General features: G+C 43.6%; 1 protein-coding gene across 1 annotated transcript in view; it reads left to right on the top strand.

Moving 5' to 3' along the window:
• The first annotated feature begins 8,280 nt into the window (after window positions 1-8,280).
• KPNB1 (karyopherin subunit beta 1) overlaps window positions 8,281-22,565 on the top strand; it is a 31,200-nt gene continuing 16,915 nt past the window's right edge. Inside the window, exons 1-9 of the mRNA XM_037033570.1 lie at window positions 8,281-8,666; window positions 8,769-8,827; window positions 10,901-11,083; window positions 15,111-15,311; window positions 16,164-16,316; window positions 17,830-17,889; window positions 18,438-18,527; window positions 19,083-19,193; window positions 19,884-19,985. Coding sequence (XP_036889465.1) covers window positions 8,627-8,666; window positions 8,769-8,827; window positions 10,901-11,083; window positions 15,111-15,311; window positions 16,164-16,316; window positions 17,830-17,889; window positions 18,438-18,527; window positions 19,083-19,193; window positions 19,884-19,985 — 999 coding nt within the window. The 5' untranslated portion in view covers window positions 8,281-8,626. The remainder of the gene's footprint in view (window positions 8,667-8,768; window positions 8,828-10,900; window positions 11,084-15,110; window positions 15,312-16,163; window positions 16,317-17,829; window positions 17,890-18,437; window positions 18,528-19,082; window positions 19,194-19,883; window positions 19,986-22,565) is intronic.

The raw sequence follows: 22,565 nt of genomic DNA, 5'->3' as shown, positions 1-22,565 counted from the left end.
GAAAAAGAAAGAAAGAAAAGCCTGGTTTGCGGAACTTTAGCAGTTTCTCATGTGGCCAATTTTGAGCTACTAATGTGATACCACTAAATGCAGATTTGAGCAATGTACATACTTGGTTCTCCTGAGCTGGTGCGAGGGTCCCAGCCAGCTTTACTACAAAAAGGAAGAGAGGTGACGAAAATGTTCTACATCTTGATTGTGTTGGTGGTAGCATGGGTTTATACATTTGTCAAAATGTATAAAATGAGTGCACTGTATTGCATGTAAGCTATACTTCAAAAAATTTGAGCCCTGGTTGGTATGGCTCAGTGGATTGAGCACCAGCCTGCAAACTGAAAGGTCACAGGTTTGATTCCCAGTCAGGGCACATGCCTGGGTTGCGGGCCAGTTTCCCCAGTTGGAGGCATGCAAGAGGCAACCATGTACCTCTCACACATTGATGTTTCCCCCCTCTCTTTCTCCCTCCCTAACCCTCTAACAAGTAAATAAAGTATTTTTTAAAATTTGATTATGTTTCAAATACATTATTAGTAACAACCAAAACGATGTCCCAATAAGGGACTGGTTGTTAGTTTATTGTTTAGCTTCTTCACAGAATGTGATGCATCCATTCCAACAATTTAGGAGTTTTTTGCAACACAACAAATGCTTTGCTATATCCTGTTCTGTCAAAAAGGCAGAACAGAAATTCTTTAAAAGTATTTTATTTATTTTTTAGAGCAGGGAAGGGAGAAAGGGGAGAGAAAAATCAATGTGTGGTCCCCTCTCTTGCAGCCCCGCACTGGGTACCCTGCTGCAACCCAGGCATGTGCCTTGACTGGGAATTGAACCAGCAACCCTGCGGTTCGCAGGCTGGGACTCAATCCACTGAGCCACACCAGCTAGGGTGGAATTTTATTTTTAAGATATGTTTGCCTATGCAAATTCTGTAGACCAGTGGAAAATGTCTGGCTTTTCTTACAAGTTGATTTTTTTCTTTGTATTTAAAAGCAGTAGATAGCAAAATGGTTGAGAGCCCAGAATCTACAGCTGGACTGCCTGGTTAGTGTTCAAATGCCAGGTCTCACTTCCCAGCTAGGTGACCTTGAGCAAGTAATCTAGCCTCTCTGAACCTTAGCTTCTTGGCTGTGAAAAGGCATGATAATGGCACCTATCACACAGAGCTGTTGTGAGGATTAAACAACATATGTAAAGAGCTTAGAGCAGCACAAAGAGTGAGAGCTTTACAAATATTAGCTCTTATTTGAATGAGGCAGTGATACTGTTAGGACAGTGTGCTGTGCATTGTAGGGGGGTACAGGCATTGGTAAGACATGGCCTCCGGCCTCTGACCTTGAGCTATTGCAGTGGTTCTCAACTGCAGGGGATGGAGGAGCGATTTCTGCTACCTGAGGACAGTAAGTTAGGTCTGGAGGCATTTCTGATCATCAGAAGAGGGGTGTATGACTGGAATCTAGTGGGCAGAGGCCAGAGATGCTGCCCCAAAATCCCACAATGCACAACACACCAAGGCTGAAAACCCAGAGTTACAGTCTATGGAATAAAAGATATGTATGCTAAGGGAGGTGGGGGGGGGCACTGGGTGGGGCTGGGATGGGAGTAAAAGACAGAGAATGGTATTTGAACAACAATTACATTTCAAAAAAGACCTGGCTGGTGTAGCTCAGTGGATGAGCGCGGGCCTGCCATCCACACGATCACAGTTCGATTCCCAGTCAAGGCACATGCCTGGGTTGCAGGCCAGTTCCCAGGAGGGGACCCATGAGAGGCAACCATACATTGGCATCTCTCCTTCCTTTCCCCTCTAAAGATAAATAAATAAAATCTTTAAAAAAATAAAATTCAAAAAAGATATGTATGCTTATAAAATATACAAGTATGAAATAATAAAAAATATTCATTCAATTCTGCCGCCTGCTCTTGGCATAGGGCTCCTAAAACCCTGTACACTCCATGTAGTAAGAGCACTGGGAACATCTTCTGCCCTAACGGGGTGACTTTGCACAGTACAGGATGTTGGTGGGTCACTGGCAAGACCAAGCCATAATTAGAAATGGAAACTTTCAGCCTGCCAACCCCAACTTCTCTAGAGACGGGAGAGGGTCTAGAAATGGAGTTAATAATTGACTGTGCCCACGAGAGGAAGCTTCTATAAAAATCTTGCCTAGAGTAGTCGGTTCGGGGAGCTTCCAGTGGACGAACATAGCCAGGAGGTGGGGGGACGGTACAGTCCAACTTCACAGGGACAGAAGCTCCTGCACTAGGGACCATCTCAGACCTCAGCCTACGTAACTCTTCACTTGGCTGCTCATCTGTATCCTTTATCACACACTTTAATAACCTGGAAAGTAAAAGTAACACCTTTCCCGAGTTCTGTGAGCTGTTGTAGCGGAACCTCTCATTCATAGCCACATCAGACAGAAGTTGTGGATAACCCGGGGCCCCCTCCTTGTGATCAGCATCTGGAGGGGACACAATCTCATGGGACTGAGCCCTTAACCTGTGGGGTCTGAGGCTATCTCCAGGTAGTGTCAGAACGGAGTTAAACGGTAAGACACACAGCTGATGTCAAACTGTTTAATGGGGGAAGGGAAAACCCCACACACCTGGAGTCGGAAGTGTTGTGAGTGAAGCAGTAATGTGGGAGTCAAGGAAACACACAGGAAGAGCTGGGTTCCTGCCCCCCCACCCCGGCCAACAACAAAGCAGACAATGGAAACTGAGTATGTACTCAATCAAATAAGGAACAGCACAGGTGTATGAGCAGAGGCCTGGCTCAGAAATACAGGAGTTCCTGTTACACGTGGCCAGAAAGCCAGGCCTTAGTGAGCCTTGGGTTTGGTGACCCAGTCGGCATGTTCCAATACTTTTCAACTTTTTGCTTATTGTGTTGGTACCTTCTTAAAAAAAAATCTTATTTGCTCTTAGAGAGAAGGGAAGGGGGAGAGAGAGAGAGAGAGAGAGAAACATTGATGTGAGAAACATCAGTTGCCCTGACTTGGGACTGAACCCACGACCCAGGCATGTGTCCTGACTGGGAATCAAACTGGTGACCTTTCGATTTGCGGGGCACCTAATGGAGCCACACACATCAGAGTTCTGTTGGTGCTTTCTTTTTTTAAAAGATTTTATTTATTTTTAGAGGAAAAGGGAAGGAGAAAGAGAGGGACAGAAACATCAATGTGTGGTTGGTTCTCATGTGCTGCCCCCAATGGGGACCTGGCCTGCAACCCAGACACATGCCCTAGACCAGGAATTGAACCAGCAGCCCTCTGACTTGCAGGCCTGCGCTCAATCCACTGAGCTATGCCAGCCAGGGCTGTTGGTACTTTTTTAAAAAAATGCTTCAATCCAAGTTAAAAGGCTTTACTTACTTCCGCATAGCACTACTTGGGTGAAAAGCCTTTTGCAGCCAGTTCAAATGTTTCTTTCCTTCATCCTATTTCTTAACACAACCCGATAAAGAATTTAACCAATTTAAAATTCCTAAAAGAACATTTTGAGGAGGGGTGCAAACAGTGAATGCTACACATTAATACCTTGGTTTTCATTTATATTTGAACTTTGTTAGGAAAAAATATACCAATTATTTTAATGGTGGTTATGATTTTAGATTACAGATGATTTCGGCTTAACTCTTGATGCTTTTCAAAATTCCACCAGTGATGACTTTGTATTGTTTTGATAACCAGGAAAAGAATAAAGGAGGATTGAATAAACGCAAGGATGAAGCTGCTCAGAGTGTCTGGTCTGTCTCCAGGCTCTTTGGTAGAAACGGGAGGGGCCAGAGTAAGACTCATTAAATAACTTGCTCCATTTCCCTCACATCTCTCAGAGGACCTTCTAACTCAGGATTCAGGAAGCTCTTATCTCTACATTTACTTTTTTTGCCCTTCTTTCTAGCTTTGTCCCCAGTACTGCATCCCTTTCTACTTTGGTGGGGGCAGGAGGAGAAGGACCCAACAAAAAGAATCATCACCTCTACATTCAGGACATTGTTTACAAAGGTTTGGTTGTGGCAGGTACTGCAGAGTTCTTGCCCTTGAGCTTAAAAATCCTTCTTCAGACTTTCTCTCTTTTCCTGGATTTTAAAACACTAATTAATGTTTTTTCTGATCAAAAAATACCTGTTTATTGAAAATCCTTCATGTCATATTCAAAATGTCCTGGGGGGTGGGGGAAGCAATAGATTAATGTAAATGAATGAACAAATTAGCAAGAGTACAATCTTGAAGACAGAACATAAGGAGGGAATTCTAGGCAGGGGACATGCCTTGGACAGTGAGGAGCACTTCTTCAGGACAGTGATCGGGTTGGCCTGGCAGGACCGAAGGTACATGCAGTGGCTGATGTGGATTAACACTAGAAAAAAAGGCGAAGTGATAAAGTGCCTTTAACAGGGCTAGACAGTCATGTCTTGTGGGCCACAAGGACGTGCTGCATGTTTAGTTATGTATGTTTCATCCATTTAACAAGTATGTGAGAACCTACTAAGGGTGACGTGCAGTTTTAAGCACCAAACGAGACAGACCAGACCCTTGGTTTCCTGGAAACTGCATTCTAGTGGGGGCAGGGAGATAGCAAAAAAAGATGGTGTCAGGTGTTGGGAGGTGTTTTGAAGACAATCAAACCGGGCTCTGTCACAGAGTAACTGTGGGGACTACCTTCCATGTGTTCGTCAGGGAAAGTTGTATGAGGTGACATCTGAACCTGAGATAAGCAAAATGGGAAGAAACAGTAAATGCCAAGGTCCTAGAAAACAACAGATCACGGTGTATTCAAGGAAGAGAAAGATGGCTAGAGCCTACTGAGCAAAGGGACGGGGCGGGGCAAACCACGTAATTCTTTTGTAAGTCTTTATGCTTACAGCAGTTAAGATAAAGAACAACATAACATCTTGGCTCCTTTTCTGGGAATACTCTCTCTTAGAAGCTATTTAGAAGTGCGGTGCGGGAACTCGGGAAAATGGCTAGGAAGTTTGCCTGTCACTGAGCAAGGGGCACTCCGTCCTCCAGATGTCATACTCACCTCCCCTTCTTCCTCATTGCTCACGAGGCCAAGGCTTAACCCCACACCAGGTAAGTCAGCTTTGTTCCGGAGGAACGGGCATCAGGTCTCAGCCTGACTGCCTCTCCCCTGGATGGGGGGTGGGCAGAGGACACCACCCTGGGTGGAGAACTCAGAGCTGATCTCATCCACCCATGAATTCACTTGCTTTACAGATCCTGGCGAGCACCTCCCTGCACAAGACATTTGCACCGAGCGCCTTTTGAAGGATCCTGGGTATGTATGCTCAGACCATCCACTTCACAGATCCAACAGGTTGAGTAACTTGCTCAGGATCATACAGCAGGAAGTGGCATAGTAAGGCTGCAACTCAGTTTCTTTTTTAATTTCATAATTTGTTAATTGGACACAAGTATTCCTGACATTCAGGTAGTCAGAGAATAACATCAAAATCCACATACTCCATAGAGAGCTACAATACAACTTGAAGCTTCCCACCTACCTCTCCTCTTTCCACTAAACAATGTGGCCTCCAAGTCCTCCCACTTGGGAAACACTGCAAGTGGCACCGCCACCCATTCCGGAGTACAAGCCAGAAATCCAAACAGGTACCACTTCCCTCTTCTTCCAATCAGTCACCAAATTTAATGAACTTGGTTTCTGTTTCTATTCCACCATTCTGCCTACCCTTCTGCTTTCTACAAGTATCATCTCTTACCTGGATTATTACAGTGGCTTCCTAACTGGTCTCCCTGCATCTACTCTTTCCTTACTGCAGTCTAATCATCCTTCTTAACACCTTTCAATAGCAGCTCTTTGCTCTTAGGATATAGGCAAAAATCCCTTGAGTGGCATGCAGTTTCACGTGGGCTTTCCCCCTACTCAACACTCCAGCTTTATCTCAACCCCTTGTTCTGTATTTTGGAAGCTCCAGCCTTCTTGCAGTTCCTTAGACCCCCAGGCTCCCTCCTACCACAGCTCTTGCACATGCTGTTCCTTCCTTCTCCACCTGACTCTTCCTTTTCTCAGCTCAGTTTTCCTTGAGCCAACTGTATAGTTCCTTGGCATGTCACTTCTGACAATTTTATATGTTTGTGAGAGTAATTATCTATCTTCCCTAATCAGCCAAGCACCAAGAACCTCTTGCTTAGTACAAAATACTCGCTAAATAGGTAATAGCCAATGTGTATATACTATCATGCCAGGTGGCATACCTAGCACTTCATTACTGACTCACTTAAGAATTCCCCAAATCCCGTTTTGAAGTTTGGTAAGTTAGCCCCATTTTACATAAGCAACGTCCAACAAGCTAAGTGGCAGAGCTGGGACATAATGACCTCATGCAGTCAGTTTCTAGAGTATGTGTACAAATACACTTTGTCGCTAGCATCTGCTGAATGCAGGAGGGTGTTGAGTGATTTTGATAGAACTAGACAGCACCACTGGTAACGTCACCTGAACTAAAAATCTTTTGACTCGGGTTTTGTTAAAGATCTTATGTTTGACTGGAACACCTGCCGCAAAACATTTCTCTTCCTAGCATTTTATTCCCACTGCTTTAGAAGTCCATTTGCCTTCACTGGTATTATGACTGATGTTGAGCAGAAGAGGTGGCTCAGCAAACTGCCAGGAGTCAGGAGAAAGTTGGCTTTGGAGCGAGACAAATTCTGGGTAACTTGGAGTATGGGTAATCCACATAAGGCCAATTCAAGGATCTTCACGGATGTCTCTCACTTAACCTTCATTGATTCCTAATAAAATTACACACACAGGGCAGTTCTTCCTCAGTTAACAGACGAAGCAAAAGGCTGGGGTTAGACTGCTAAACCATAGGAAATCAGCCAGTTACAGGATGGGGTGAGGAGGGTGACCCATACTTCTGCTTTAGAACTGCAACAATATCTTTAGCAAAGTCCATTTCTTCTTAAGTATTAAAGGTAGTGGCACTTTTCAGTGAGGACAGGGTTACTCCTGGGTTTTTCCAGTATGGCTAGAGTAGGGCAATTATTCCACAAGTCCAAGCTTCATGGTCAAGAGCTCTACAAGCTACCTACATCCAATTAACCCTGGAGCAATATGGTGAAAATGTAACAATTCAGAAAATTCTTCACATAGAATCCAAGTACCAATGTCAGGAGAAGTCAAGAAACTGTGCACGTTTTCTTTATGTGCATTTTACTAAGAAAAGGCTTTAATTAGTTCCTTCCAGGGCTTAGGACTAAAAGAGGAGAAGAATCACGATCCTTTACGCCTGTACACGCCTTCTTTCTGGCTCACCGTTGTGCCTTTATAGAAGCATTTTAGCAGATGAAATGTTTTTTTTCCTTTAAGTACCAGGTAGCTACAGGTGGAGGTCTAAGAGAAATCCAAATGCCCACCCCAAGTAAGTTAGACCTTAAACCAGCACAGGTCTCACATCCTATAATTACGTCTAAGGGAAGTAATTAGCATTCACCTCCTTGGAGGGGGGAAGCTGTTTGTAAGGCCACGGGCATCCAGGAGCGTTAGAGTCCAGTCCCGAGCAGGCCACTAACCGGCTGTGTAACCTTGCATAAGTTGCATACCCTCTCTGGCCTTCGGTTTCCATATCTGTGAGTTGAAAAGTTGAATCGCATGGTCTTCAAGGTCCTTCCCAGCTGTGAGCCTAGTACCAAGAACGCCCAGCCGTGAAAGCAGCTTCCTGTGGGCGCGGCGCAAGACTTTAACGGTCCCTCTTCCCCCGCTCAAGCCCGCGAAACCCTCTTCAACACGCCCCTCGGAGTGACGGTGCTTCCCCCAACCGCAGCCAGAATACAGCTCCGCCTCTTCCCGGGGGCGTCCCGTCGTGCCACGCGCCGGGATCCGAAAGCGGCGCGGCACCTCCCGCCTTTCCGCGGCCTCGACCCCGAACTCCTCTCCCCAATACTCCCGGGCGCCCTGTCCTATCAACGTCCAGTATCCCAGCCAATCACGCGGGTCCAGAGCCCTGCCTTCGGTCCACTCTCTTCCAAGCATTCAGCCGGTCTGAGCCCAAGGCCTTCACCAGGCCAATCCAATCAGCAGCCCACCCAATCTCTCTCCCCCTCGGCCAATCTACGCGCCCCATTCCGCTGCCCGCCCAACCAACCCGGGTCTTGAAACCAGTGGGCGAATGGACGAAGGGCGACCCTTCAACGCTAAATGCCTGGCCAATTGAGGATTCCGCGTGGCCACGGCGGCAGCCAATCCACGTGGAGCGCGGTGCCGCCGCTGAGAGGTCCGGCCCGAATATCCCTCCGCCTTCTTCCCCCCTCCCTCTCTCTCCCTCCCTGCTATCCGTCGTTCACTTACAGCCTCCCTTCCTTCTTTCTCCCTCCGCCACCCGAGCACCAGCCGCGCTGTGAGCTGCCCCCGGGGTCCCTCCCCCGCCGCCAGAGGAGCAGCTGCCGCCGCCGCCAGCAGCAAATTGGGAGGAAGGAAGGAAAGGAAGGAAGGGGAGCTAGAGTGACTAGAGGGAACCGGTGAATGGGCTGGTGGTGACCCTCCGCCCCCCACCCCACCCTCCCTTCCCACCCGACCCCCAACCCCCATCCCCAGTTAGAGCCGCCGCCCCAGAGGCCGGACCGTCGTCTTAGGAGGAGTCGCCGCCGCCACCTCCGCCATGGAGCTGATCACCATCCTCGAGAAGACCGTGTCTCCGGGTAGGACGCGGGGGCCGGGGGTCGGGCTGAGGTGATTGGGAGGGGGAAGGGACGCCCTGGTCCCTCTGACCCTGTCCCCTTTCCCACTTTCCTCCCCCCCAGATCGACTGGAACTGGAAGCGGCGCAGAAGTTCCTGGAGCGTGCGGCCGTGGAAAACCTGGTGCGTGCCATCCCGCCGGCCCTCATTCCTCCGTCTCCCCATCCTCTGCTTGCGGGCCTTCCCGCCCTCCCGGAGGCCCAGGCCTCGGGAACCCACCCCGCCCCATCCCGTCCCCCTCCCCCCCAACCCAGTCCAACCTAACCCCGCCATCGGGAAGCCGGTGGGTGTGTCCCGCCCCGGGCCCCGGCAGCTGGCCAATGGCGCTGCGCGCCGGGGTGACTGCTGCCCAATCGCCTCGCGGCCTGAGGGCGGCGGTGCAGCGGGAGGGAGAAAGGGAGGGAAGGGAAGGCAAGTTAGGTTGCGCCGCGCTGCGTGTTCAGCAAGGGTGGGGGTTGGGGAGCCGGGCCTAGGGGCCATGTGGAAGCTCCCGGCCTTGCTGCCCGGCCTTTTCGGACCCGGGCTGGCTTCTTACTGTCCTGTGGCTCCTGCGATTCTCTTCACCTACTTCTCAGAGCTCTACCCTTTATCATCTCCCTTGGTCTGTGCTCACAGAGAGGCCTGGTCCCCAAATGCCTGTTGACCCATTCTGGGCAGTATTTTCCCTTTCCAGTCTGATGATTCCTCTCCCGGGTTTAGTTTTATGAGTAGAGAATCTGTACCCAGATAACAGACTGAGGTTCATTCTTGACATCGGGTCTGTTTCCAGATGAGATCACAGAGGAAAGTTACTCGTTTTTCATAATTTAGAATTTAAGGGGTACAGGAAAAATGAAGATAGGTCCACTGGAGTCTGGGCTTCTGCATAAAAATGTGAGGTGAATTGACTGAAACAGCTTGTGCCAGCAGTATTTCCCTTTGGTGTCCCTTTCCTGTTGGGGGCATAGGAAGCAGAGGGAAAGGTGGGTCATACTTGACATCTTTCAAGGGTAATAAGTTTAAATAACTCGAACCACATGTGTTCTTTGGATTAATTAGGCAAATAACATAACAAAAAAATAGTGACAAGGCCTATTTTATTAAAAATGCCTTTGAGTGATTTCCTTCTTTTACTTTGCCCTGAAATGTGCTAGGTTTTACTACCTTTTTATCATTAACTTTGTATAGGAAAGATTTTTCCTATTGGTATAGACTGACGATAGTCCCATACGGAGCATATTCCTGTTTCTGCTTTTGTTAAGTTGCAAGAAGTCTTTATCTTGTTTCTAACGTTATTTAGTAGTGCATAATTAATAAGACTTGAAGAGTTATCTTCTGCTGTGATTGCAGAACTTGTTAGTGATAAGAAGCAATCTGCTTTTGTTTTTTCCTTTTAAGTTTTCAGGAACATAAACGATTATGGACAGCTTTTTCAGGGTTGAGGAATACATATTAAAATTTTAAAGGGAGTAGTTTTGGGGTTCTGCGTTATAAAAGCCTGAGTGTGCTGTTCTAGAAGCCTCTACATTTAGTGGACAACTCAGGTCCAGAATATATAGGGGCCTTTATTGTGTTAACTGTTGGTTATTAAATATAAAGTGATTTTGCCTTGACAGTTTTATCTGTTCACTTTTCCCCTAATTCTAAGTATCTTTTTTTTTCTTATAAATCTGCTTTTTTCATTGTCCCACTTGCTGAACACTCACAATCAAAATAGGACCAACTTTCTAAGTCTGTGCTTTAGGTTTATAATTATTTCCCTCTCATACAAAATAACCTCCTTCCACCAGCTCAAAAGCCACTTGGAGTACCATTCCTTTTGGACTAAGGTTTTTTTAATTTAGAAAAACATTTTACTTTCTACCCTGACATTACATATTTATTTTACAAATACTGAGTTCCTGGCCCTGTTTTAGGTACATTAAAAAATTTCTTTGACTACTAGCTTGTCAAACTTGCTTTAGTTCTGTGGGATCTAATGTGAAGATTTGCTAAGACTTGCTAAATGCTGAAGCTGCATGAGAAACTGGATAACTTCTTCAACGTATTGACATTTTTATAGGAGTCTTGATGTAGGTATGGTGGAGTTTTCTGAGACATTATGTGTCCTAAAGAAATTTAGGTTTTCTCCAGTGTTTTTGGTGCTCCATAAGCTATTCTCAATTAACAAAATTCCCAAGAGGTATTTTCATTCACCAGTGCATCTTCTTTTAACAGCCTACTTTCCTTGTGGAACTGTCCAGAGTGCTAGCAAATCCAGGAAACAGTCAGGTTGCCAGAGTTGCAGCAGGTCTACAAATCAAGAACTCTTTGACCTCTAAAGATCCAGATATCAAGGCACAATATCAGCAGCGGTGGCTTGCTATTGATGCTAATGCCCGACGGGAAGTCAAGAATTATGTAAGTGACTTTCGTCTCTTTTTGGTCATACAGTCCACGAAACAAGAAAAAATCTTTGTCAGTTCTCTTATCATTTGCATGGGGTAGAGCTGATGGTATAATAGGTTTCTAGTACCTATACTTCATTTGAAGATAATAAATTGTATTTGGTTTAAGTTTCAACCCTGTTAATGGACTGGAATTTTTTTACATAACCAAGGTAGACTGCTGCAGTTTGGGGAACTTAAATTAGACACCAGAATTTGTATAGTCTTTGGAAAATTGGAGTAATGTATAAATTAATGGTTCCCAAACTTGAGTTCTCAGAATTACTTAAGGAAGTTTTTAATAGTATGTTTCCAAGCTCCCTCCAGAAATTTTGATTCTCAGTGTGAGGCTTGGGGATATTTTTAAAATTCTGTTCCCAAGTGATCCTTCTAGGCAGCCAGCACCCAGCTCTTGTGGAAATTCTGCTGTAAATAATTCTCATTGTTTGGTGGTTTAAGCATACTACTGTGTGGAGTCAGAAGGGGAATTAAATCATTTCTTGAGCCTTTCAGCCCCAAAGAATTTGTGATATAAGATTGACATTAATGGTATTTTTATCAAATACTTAGCAAATTATGTAAAAATTGCTTTAGAAACAACTGGCTTTTAAGCAAGGCATTTAGAGTGGGCTGATGAGTTTTGCAGAAAGTGAGTGTACTTTGTTGCATTATGGTGTTCTTGTGACTTTTTGTTGAATTAGTAATTCATATTTCTAGATGCGGCACAAGATTCAGAATATATGGACAGATGTGCTTTGCCTTTTATTTTATTTTAAATGAAGCTGTTTAACTTCCTGTCCTGTATGTATAAGGCCCAGAGAGCAAGTCAAGCATCATTGGTCCTTGGTATTTGAGGGGAAACCAATGGGGGATTCTTGTGTGCACTCATGCAGGTGTGGTTGTGATAGTCAGGTGTGGTTATGATGTGCACATATTTGTTCTTTTCTGGTTCTAGGTGTCAACGTTACGTAAATTAGTGCCCCTTTAGGCAATAAATTCTCTTTCTATTTACATGCTTATTTCTTCAGTGTTTCTTTATGCTGGAACTAGGTTATAAAAGGCAACTTATTTTGAATCTTCTTTGGAATAGAGTTAACTTCTGTCCACATTGGGTCTGCTTACGTAGTAAGATTTTAACTCTCCTTTCAGCAATTTGATATAAATGAAATTTATATCAAAGCTTAATGCCTATACTATGCCCAAAGTGAGATAAGACATGATTGGTGTGTGACTGATTTATATTTACATTGCTCTTAGACACCAAAATTTTTCTAAAATTTGAGTAAGAATTTGTTGCGCCCTTATGAATAAAGAAAACTAGCAGTTATCTTGTCCTTTTTCCCTTTTATAGGTAATTAATATCTCCTTAGTATTGGTGGTTATTTCTTTTTTGATACCTGGGTCTTGGACACAATCAAGCATTGTTTTGTTTTTGTTTTTAAGATTTTATTTATTTATTTTTAGAGGGGAAAGGAAGGAGAGAGGGAGAGAAATATCAATGTATGGTTGCCTCTCGTGAGTCCCCTGCTGGGAACTGGCCTGCAACCCAGGCATGGGCCCTGACTGGGAATCGAACCGCGGTTGTTTGGTCTGCAGGCCCGCGCTCAATCCACTGAGCTACACCAGCCAGGGCGAGGGTTGGTTTCTTATTTTTCTTCAGATCGTTAAGTATTATCATTATGATCACCCCTAGTTTGTTTGTGTTTTTAAAGATTTTATTTATTTGTTTTTAGAGAAAGGGAGAGAAACAGATTGGTTGCCACTTATATGTACCCCAACTGGAGACCTCGCCTGCAACCCAGGCACATGCCCTGGCTAGAAATCCAACTGGTGACCTTCCAGTTCTCAGGCTGGCACTCAGTCCACTGAGCCACACCAGCCAGGGCACCCCTAGTTTAAAAAACAAAAACAAACAAAACTTTCAGTCCTCCAGAGTTGGATATTTGTAGTCTATAAATCACCTCAGGTAGCCCTGGCTGGTATAGCTCAGTGGATTGAGTGCAGGCTGTGAACCAAAGGGTGGCCAGTTCGATTCTTAGTCAGGGCACGTGCCTGGGTTGTGGGCCAGGTCCCCAGTGGGGGCCACGTGAGAGGCAACCGCACATTAATGTTTACCTCTCTTTCTCCCTCCCCCCCCGAAATAAATAAATAAAATCTAAAAAAGTAAAAATAAGTCACCTCAACTAATAGCAAATTTAAAAAGAGCAAAGGTAAAGGTAATTGGACTTTGCTAATTGGCAGTTCTCTCTTTCTCTCTCTCTCTACATAGATATCTATATAGATATATATATATTTGGTGTTGCCAAACTCAAATCAGGTCTGCCATCATATGTTTCAGGGGTTTTTACTTCTGTTGTGACAGTGTCTACATTATAACAACTTTCTTATTCTTTCTCGGTTGGGAGTTTAGATTTTTGCTGTTTCTTTACAGACTGTGTGTGTGTATGTGTGTGTGTGTGTGTGTGTTCTAGGAGATGGTGCAGTGTAGTGTACATAAAGGCATTCTGGACTGGGACTCTTAGACTTAGGTTAATGTCTCTTCAGCCTCTGCCATTTTGGACAATTCATCTTGACCCCGCCTCCTCCCATAGGCTTTTGACATACAGTTTTGTTCAAGTCCACTCTAGCTTTGGTAGCCCTAGAGAGCAATAACTATTTAGGATCAGTCAGAACTTATGTTACTGGGTAGAGCTGTTGGGAGTAAGGGTGACCAGGGATGGTGATGTACTGTATAAGGGGGAGAGGTGGGGAGTTTATTATTATTAGCTACAAAGTGGGATACTGAGCGACCTGACCTAGTCAGCAGAGCTGGCCTGAGTATTTGGCAGCTATCCTTTGTCCTGTGTTCATGCCAGGGACAGTTAACTGTTTGCCTTTTGAGTGGACTGGTGATTCTTAGTTCATTGACTGAATTAGCTGATCGTGGTAATGATTAACCATGGGTCCATTGTGGCTCCATCCTTTATCAGTACCTGTGCCTTTACCCTTTCCATAAATACTTGTATGATTACCATCTCAAACAAGAGTGTTTAATGATAAGCGAATCTCATTTTAATTGGTATATCTGACCTGTACTTGGTATTTGTTAATGGAAGAAAGAACAGTTCTTTGATTTGGGGGGAAACAGCAGACCCTTTAGGATTGGAAGTTAAATAGTCAGAAACTTTGTACCTGCGTCTAGTGATGTTACTTGACCAAGGTCTTTTTGTGAAAGTCACCCAGGCTGCTAAATTGTCAATGACCAGAGGCAGAAGGCATGTTCCACATTTCATTAGTGGGAAGATCTCTTCCTTGGCTCAGATTAGGCTGTGATCTACTGGGAATTAGACCCTCCTTAGTGCCCCAGAGTTCATTAGCCTCATCCTAAAATCCCACACTTTCTGTCCACAAAACAAGGCTGTGAGCATCCTTTCATTATACCACCAAGGAGCCTAGAAGGTGAATTTTGTCATCTCCTTTGCCTTTTTTAAGATTCTATTTATTTATATTTAGAGAAGAGGAAGGGAGAGAAACAGAACATCAGTGTGTGAGATACATTGATAGGTTTGCTTCTCACGTGCCACCAATCAGGGACCTGACCCACTACCCTGGCATGAACCCTGACTGGGAATGGAAAAGGCGACCTTCTGGCTGGTGCTGAATCCACTGAGCCATGCCAGCCAGGGCTCCTTTGCCTTTTAATGCTCTCTTACTGCTACTTTTCTACCTTGTGTTGAACATTGAAGTGAGGTGTCTGGCTTTGGAGAAATCCATTTGGAAGGAAATAGGGGATGGTTGGGGTTGGTTTCTTGTTCCCCCTGGGGTCTGGGACAGTGTTGGTTGTGCTGACATCAGTATTGAGGCTGGCTGCTGCTGCTGCTTCTTACTACTACTACTATTATTATTATTGTTATTTGACAATTGACCTGTACTCTATGCCTTTTTCTACTTTTCTGTGTTACAGGAAACTCAGACAAATGTAAGAGATGTTCTGATATTTGTGTGTGTGTGTGTGCATGCAGGTTTTGCAGACTTTGGGCACAGAAACTTACCGGCCCAGCTCTGCCTCTCAGTGTGTGGCTGGTATTGCTTGTGCAGAGATTCCAGTGAACCAGTGGCCAGAACTCATTCCTCAGTTGGTGGCCAATGTCACAAACCCCAACAGCACAGAGCACATGAAAGAGTCAACATTGGAAGCTATTGGTTACATTTGCCAAGATATAGTAAGTGCTCCCTCATGTTATCTAATATACATAACTGTGATTTCAGTTGGTTCTGATGTGCATGGTATTTGAATTATCTTTGTAATATCATGAAGTAAACCAAGCTACTGCAAAGTGTCTCAAAAGTAGAACTGCTTTGTTTGTTAATTTAGACTTAAATTAGCTTATCTTCACATTGTTAATCATGCCCTAAAATTAAGAGACTTAGGTGTCAAAAACTCAAAATGGAAATCCATATGTTTGGAAAGGCATAGATTCTATCTAGACTTTTAAGGGTATTCTCTGTCTTGGAGAATCCCTGATGTGATCCCTTCCCCATGATCCTCTGTGTACCGTGGTTGCTGTGTTACATTTTCATTGACTGTTTTACAGAAACAGTGTACCAGCTCTTGCTGTAATTGGTTTAGCCACTGGAACCGCACACAGTATGTTACATGCAGCCCTCTTAGGGCTGTTGTTGCTGCTCAGGTTACTGGTGTTGGTGTCTGTTTTGATACAGACTTGAAACAAAGAATGGCATGGCCTTAGACTCCTTAGTTACAGGTCCAGGTGTTGGTCCTTGACCCCCAGCTGCTCTATAGCTATACTTCAGTTAGTCCAGGTGGCCTGGAAAATAAATTACACTGCCATTTCCATTTGTACAGAAGGGGGCGGGACAGATGAAGTTGATGGGTTTAACTTGTTTCAGGTCAGCTTGGACTACCAGACCCTGGGGTATTTTGTCCCTAAGTAGGAGTGGAGAAAGGTCAGAGAAAGTCATGACCCTTGCTCAACTGGATTTCACACTTACAAGGATTCCTGGTGAGTCATGAGTTCATTATGATAGTCACTGCACTTCTCCGATCATTTCAGGACCCAGAGCAGCTACAAGATAAATCCAATGAGATTCTGACCGCCATAATCCAGGGGATGCGGAAAGAAGAGCCTAGTAATAATGTGAAGCTGGCGGCCACTAACGCACTCCTGAACTCACTGGAGTTCACCAAAGCCAACTTCGACAAAGAGGTAAGGCATTTTGACAGAAACGTAGGTTCAGGGGGTGAGAAGTTAGAGTTAAACGAACGTTGTCTTTTTTTTTCTTTCTGTCTTAAGAAAGGACTATCTTATTTGGAAGCATTTCTAATCTAGTTAAGATTTGTGTGAGGTGTGGCTGTGGCACAGAGTTAGCCATTTTTCCTCAGGCTTGTGGGAATAATGCGATCTAGGGTCTCTAAGCTTAGGGTTTTCCTTTCGCAGTCCAAAATCTGCTTTGGGATTAAAAGAAAAAATTATAGAAATCAGGCAGTGTTTCCTGTCTCCCGAGGAAGGCGCTTTTGAAAATTGGTATATAAAGTTCATTTTGCCTAAAAGTATTTCCTCAGTATTTATTTTTAATTGTGTTAAAATAGACGATTACAAAATTGACTATCTTATTTTTAAGTGAACAGTTTGGTAGTGTGAAGTATATTCACATTGGTTTGCAACCAAGCTCCAGAACTTTTCATCTTGCAAAACTGAAACTGTGTCCATTAAATAACTCCCTGCTTTCCCCTTCCTCATTCCTGACAACCTTTCTAGTTTCCGTTTCTATGATTACTTGACTTTCTGTTCCTGATTACTGTAGATAGCTTATATAAGTGGATCATACAGCGTTTGATTTGTCTTTTTACAATTGGCTTATTTCACTTAGTATAATGTCTTTGGTTCATGCATGTTGAAACGTGTGAATTTTTTTTTTAAAGGCTTGCATGTGTGTACCGCATTGTATCTGTTTATCTGTTGGGAGACATCTGGGTTGCCTTCTTCTACTGTCTATTGAGAATAATGCTGCTGTGAACGTGGGTGTTCGTGGCATGAGACCTTGCTTTCACATCTTCGGGTTATACTCCCCAAAGTGGAGTTATGGATCGTGTGATCTGAAAGTATTTTTGTGTATATGTTGACCCTTTACCTGGGCTTTTTGTCATGTCTTGGCCTTAGAGTTGGCAAAGTGGTAGGTCTCAGGTAAACTGAAATCATAATTGCTTAAAATATATGGGTTTTCCTTTTAGATTTCAGAAGACTTGGGATGGTAGCAAAATAAAGTTTATTATTCTGTTTTCTCATATCTTGTTACATTTGATGTGGATTTGCCACCTCCCAGGACACCAGTTTTCTCGCTGAAATAAAGCAGGTGTTTTTAATTCTCTTAATTTTTAAATACAAAAAAACAGATTTTCCTAATGGAGGTGGTTTTTTGTTTTGTTGTTTTAACCATCTTCATTTAAAACTTTTGTGTGACCTACATTTTCCTGTCTATTTTCTTCCTGGAGTCTTGTTAGTGAAGGTCGTTTTGGGGATAAAAGATTAGGGACCTCCTTTGAGAAGACACTGAGGGGCACTCTTTATAGCTTTCATAGTGCCATTACTACGTCAAGGTAAAGCTGCTTGATTGGTACGAGATTGTGTGGGTCCCTGAGGGAGTAAGCTTTTTCTTGAGGGATGGTCTAGGGTTCTTCATGTATATGGTCTGTCTTCTAATTCTCTTTTATTTCTGCAGTCCGAAAGGCACTTTATCATGCAGGTGGTCTGTGAAGCCACACAGTGTCCAGATACAAGGGTAAGTACAGGGTCATTGAAAAATTTGTCACCATCTTTCTGGGGAAATCCCAACTCTAGCATAGTAGGTTGGTGGAAATGTTGGGACTTCAGAAGTAAGGTTTGACCAATAAGAATTTTTCTCCAACAAATTGAAGAGGGAAGAACAGGACTTGGAAAGTTAACATAATAGAAATTGATTTCTTGAAAAGGGCTTAAGGGAAAAATGGTTTTTGATCCACCTTGCTACCTAATTGCTATAGTTTATTCAAGTGACTGTTTTCCAGTGCAGCCATTGAAATAGCTGGGCTATTGCTGTAACTTAAATCTTGACCTTGAAGCAGGTGGGAGTAACATCTAGTTTGAGTGGCATTAGTGAGTTTTGGCCTGCTGTGGCTTCCATGGGGAAGTAATAACCATGGGGTTATTACCTATTATGAGTAATAACCCAAATATACCATGCTTGACCCTTTAGGTTATTGACATATCTGAATGAAGTAGTTCCTTTTGTCAAATTGCCTTGTCATGTTAAAGTGAATGGTAAAACATTTTACCTGTTTTTTGTGAAAGGTACGAGTGGCCGCCTTACAGAATCTGGTGAAAATAATGTCCTTGTATTATCAGTACATGGAGACGTATATGGGTCCTGCTCTGTTTGCAGTAAGTACTTCCTAGTTTACGTATTTGAGCATGAACTAATTGCAAAAGCCCGTTGTTCTTAGTTGCTTTTTGTCAACTGTAATTTTTACCTTAATATTATGAAATCAAGGAAATGTTTAAGTTCTTCAGTAGTGTGTCAAAAAAAAACCTGGGCTATCTCTGTGCTGGTAAAAAGAGTGTATTTTAAAATTTGTTCTCTGCTCTGGCCAGTAGCTCAGTTGGTTAGAGTATGGCCCAGTGTGCCAAGATTGTGGGTTTGATCCATGGTTAGGGCTCATACAAGAAACAACCAGTGAATGCATAAATAAGTGGAACGATAAATCAGTGGTTTTCTCTCTTTTTCCCCCTTTCTCTCTCTAAGATCAATGAATAAATTTTTAAAAGATTAATTATGTTTTAAAAATAAAGTAAAAATCTGTTTCCTCTTTCTAGCTATCATTTCAGACCTAACTGTTATAAATCTACATTTTTGAAACTTGAACATCTGGTTGTAAGAGGGGTCTCACTTGAACCAGCACTTATGTGGGGCCTGGGGTGTCATGTTTTTTCTTTAAGATCACAATCGAAGCAATGAAAAGTGACATTGATGAAGTGGCCCTACAAGGGATAGAATTCTGGTCCAATGTCTGTGATGAGGAAATGGATTTGGCCATTGAGGCTTCAGAGGTAAGCCTGGGAGAGTCGGTTTGAGGCGAGGCTGTTTTTCTGGCTGGGCTTTGGGGCACACCTTCTCTGTGGGAGAGCTTTATTCTGACTGGCCTTAGAGAACGTCTCCATTTGTAGAAATTTTTACCTTTATGCTAGCCAAAGCCCCTCATGAGGGAGATGGATCAGTAATGTGGCATCTCGTGTTTCTCCCAGTCAGCTGGGTATGAATTTGTTGTGAATATTTGTATTAGTACTGTGAACACAAGGGGGCAGCAAGCAGTCGTGGTTCAGCAAAGTGACATCTGGCTCTGAATTGCCTTTGGAAAGTCCCGGTGTGGGTGTGGCTATGTGCAATGGTAGTTTACTAACTTCAATGAAGGAATTAGATGTGGAAAAAGGAGTTTGTCTTGCACTTTTGATCTTTGAATTACAGTCTTGTTTTTGTCATTCTTAAGATCTTATAGACGACAGCTTGTTAATGTGAATTGAGCCTGTGAAAAAAATGTAATTCTTAGGGTTGCCTTGGTCCTTTAAGGTCTAAAAGAATCTCATTGAAATAGACCAAAAATAAATGCCTCCAAAGATGACAGCGAATGTTACCATATGCTCCATGTATTTCTGCACAGACCGCTGAGCAGCTCTCATTGTACGCCTTAATATCATAGCTTATTTGCTGCCATCCAGAATTTGCGTTATGTTTATCCTCAGGCAGCAGAACAAGGACGGCCCCCTGAGCACACCAGCAAGTTTTATGCCAAGGGAGCACTACAGTACCTGGTTCCAATCCTCACACAGACACTAACGAAACAGGTGAGCTACCTTCCAAACCTGGCCCAGTAAGCTATGAAAATTTGTTAAGGGTTGGTTTGCTGTGGGACAGTTTCCGTGAAGGAATTCGGAAACTCTTCAACTAGTTGGTGATGCTCTGTTACAACAACTCAGGGACGGCTGAGCTGGATCTGTAGGGTCCTCTGGGCCCAGGGTGTCAAGCACACGGGCTGCATGTGGCCAAGGATGGTTATGAGTGTAGCCCAACACAGAATTGTAAATTGACTTAAAACCTTTTTTTTTCACTCATCAGTTTTTATTAATGCTTGTATATTTGACATGGTGTCCAAGACAACTCTTGCGGTGTGGTCCACAGACTCTAAAAGGTTGGACAGCCCTGCCTAGGCTCTGAGTTGTTAAAAGACCTTCAGTCTTGATTGAGAATGAGCCGCATATTGCTCTGACTCCCTGAATGCTATGTTGTTCAAACTAGGAGGAGAAACTTGAGCTATAAGTTGCACTAAAGCCCTGGCTCATGTGGCTCAGTCGTTGGAGTGTTGTCCTGTGCGCCCAGGGGTTGCTGGTTTGATCTGGGTCAAGGTGCATATAGGAGGCAACCAGTGATGTTTCTTCTTTTTTTTTACTGAGCTATCTCTGTAGCTTTTATTTATTTTTAGGGAGAGGGGAAGGGAGGGAGAAAGAGAGGGAAAGAAACATCAGTGTGTGGTTGCCTCTCACATGGCCTCGACTGAGGACCTGGCCTGCAACCCAGGAATGTGCCCTGACTGGGAATCGAACTAGTGACCTTTTGATTCACAGCCTGTGCTCAGTCCACTGAGCTACACCAGCCAGGGCTGATGTTTCTTGTTTCTTACATTGATGTTTCTCTTTAAAAAGTAATGAACATGTCCGCCAATGATAATTTTTTAAAAAGTTGCAGTAGAGAAAGGTTAGAGGCAGAGGTGTAAGTAAAAAGGCCACTCAAAGCCCTGGCTGGTGTAGCTCAGTGGATTGAGCGCGGGCCTGCGAACCAGAGTATCGCGGTTCGATTCCCAGTCAGGGCACATTCCTGGGTTGCAGGGCAGTTCCCGGCAGGGGACACACCAGGGGCAAACATACATTGATATTTCTCTCCCTCTCCCCTTCCCTTCCCCTCTAAAGATAAATAAATAAAATATTTTTAAAAAAAGGCCACTCAAATACTTCCTAAATCTCTGGGATATTTATGAGTTCATTGTGTATATGCGTACTTTGAAAATAGTGATGAGGTTGGATAAGAGTTACTCTTAACGAATATCCTAATGATGGAATTCAGCCCATGAAAGAAACCTCTGATCCTTCATGATTATTGACATTAGTAAGATTCAGGACAATATAAAAGTATAAGACTTAACAAAGATGTGGATATAATGAGTAAATATAGAAATTTTTATATGAAATATATCTTGATTATAATTGTTCCCTTTGACTTCATGTGTTGCAGTTTTTCTCAGTGAGGTGTTGGAAGTAGTCTTTCTGTTAGCACATCTCTTCTGGTGCACGTGAAATGTTACTGAAGAACCAGCAGCAGTGCTGTAACTGGGAGCACTGCAGAGTGTCTTTGTACACACGAATGTAATTTGTTCTTAGGAAAGTACATGACTCTTTCAGTTTCAGAAGATAAGTAGAGATGTATTTGGTTTGAAATGGACTGGGTGTTCCCTCAAAATTTCATCTCATCTTTCCGTTTTACAGTTGCTATTTTTTTATCTTCTGACCATAGTATCCCTGTTTTGTATATTTTTGGTTCTGCTTTTCTGGTTTGGGAACAAAATCATTCTTTAGGTATGTAATTATCTGAAACTGCATAGGCATCATGCTTTGAACTACAGTATGTGTAAATGGCCACAAGGAAGAGAAAACTTGAAACTGTAATTTCATGGGAGCTCCGAATGGAATCTTTCGTTGATGTTGTTGTTTAACTTCTCATTGAAATACAACAGTTATGAGCGCACCAGAAGCCCTCCTTATGTCTTCTCCCTAGTCAGAAGTTCCATAGGCTAATTTTGATGGATTTTTTTAATGTACATAACTAGAATCATATGGCATGTAGATTAATTAGTTCCCATTGGTTTTTGAATATATATACCTAGAATCAAACAGCATATGCAGTTTTGTTCTGCCTTTTACTCTGTAAGTCCGGGATCATCCTTTTTGTTACAAGTAGTTGAAGTTTGTTCATTTAATTGTGCAGTACTGAGTGGGCTCTTTCTCCCCGTCTAGATCCTGTTTAACAGAGTGCCGTGATAATCCTTAGTGGAAGAGAATAAAATATAAAGGTTTTGTGCTTTATTTAGATCCCCAAAGTTGTAATGATACTTGGGAATCCTCAGAGTGCCTTGTGAGTTAAAGTGTTGTGGGTTTTGTTGTTGTTGTTTTTAATAAAAACTTAACCAGTGCCCCCTGGCTGGTGTAGCTCAGTGGATTGAGCACGGGCCTGCGAACCAGAGGATCTCGGTTCGATTCCCAATCAGGGCACATGCCTGGGTTGCAGGCCAGTTCCCGGCAGGGGACACACGATACATTGTGTGTCCTCGGCAGAGGCAACCATACATTGATATTTCTCTCACTCTCTACTTCCCT

The sequence above is a fragment of the Sturnira hondurensis genome, unplaced genomic scaffold (assembly GCF_014824575.4).
Source record: "Sturnira hondurensis isolate 20B ecotype Veracruz unplaced genomic scaffold, ASM1482457v3 Scaffold0021632, whole genome shotgun sequence".
Taxonomy (NCBI): Eukaryota; Metazoa; Chordata; class Mammalia; order Chiroptera; family Phyllostomidae; genus Sturnira; species Sturnira hondurensis.
This window is presented reverse-complemented; position numbering and strand designations above follow the sequence as displayed.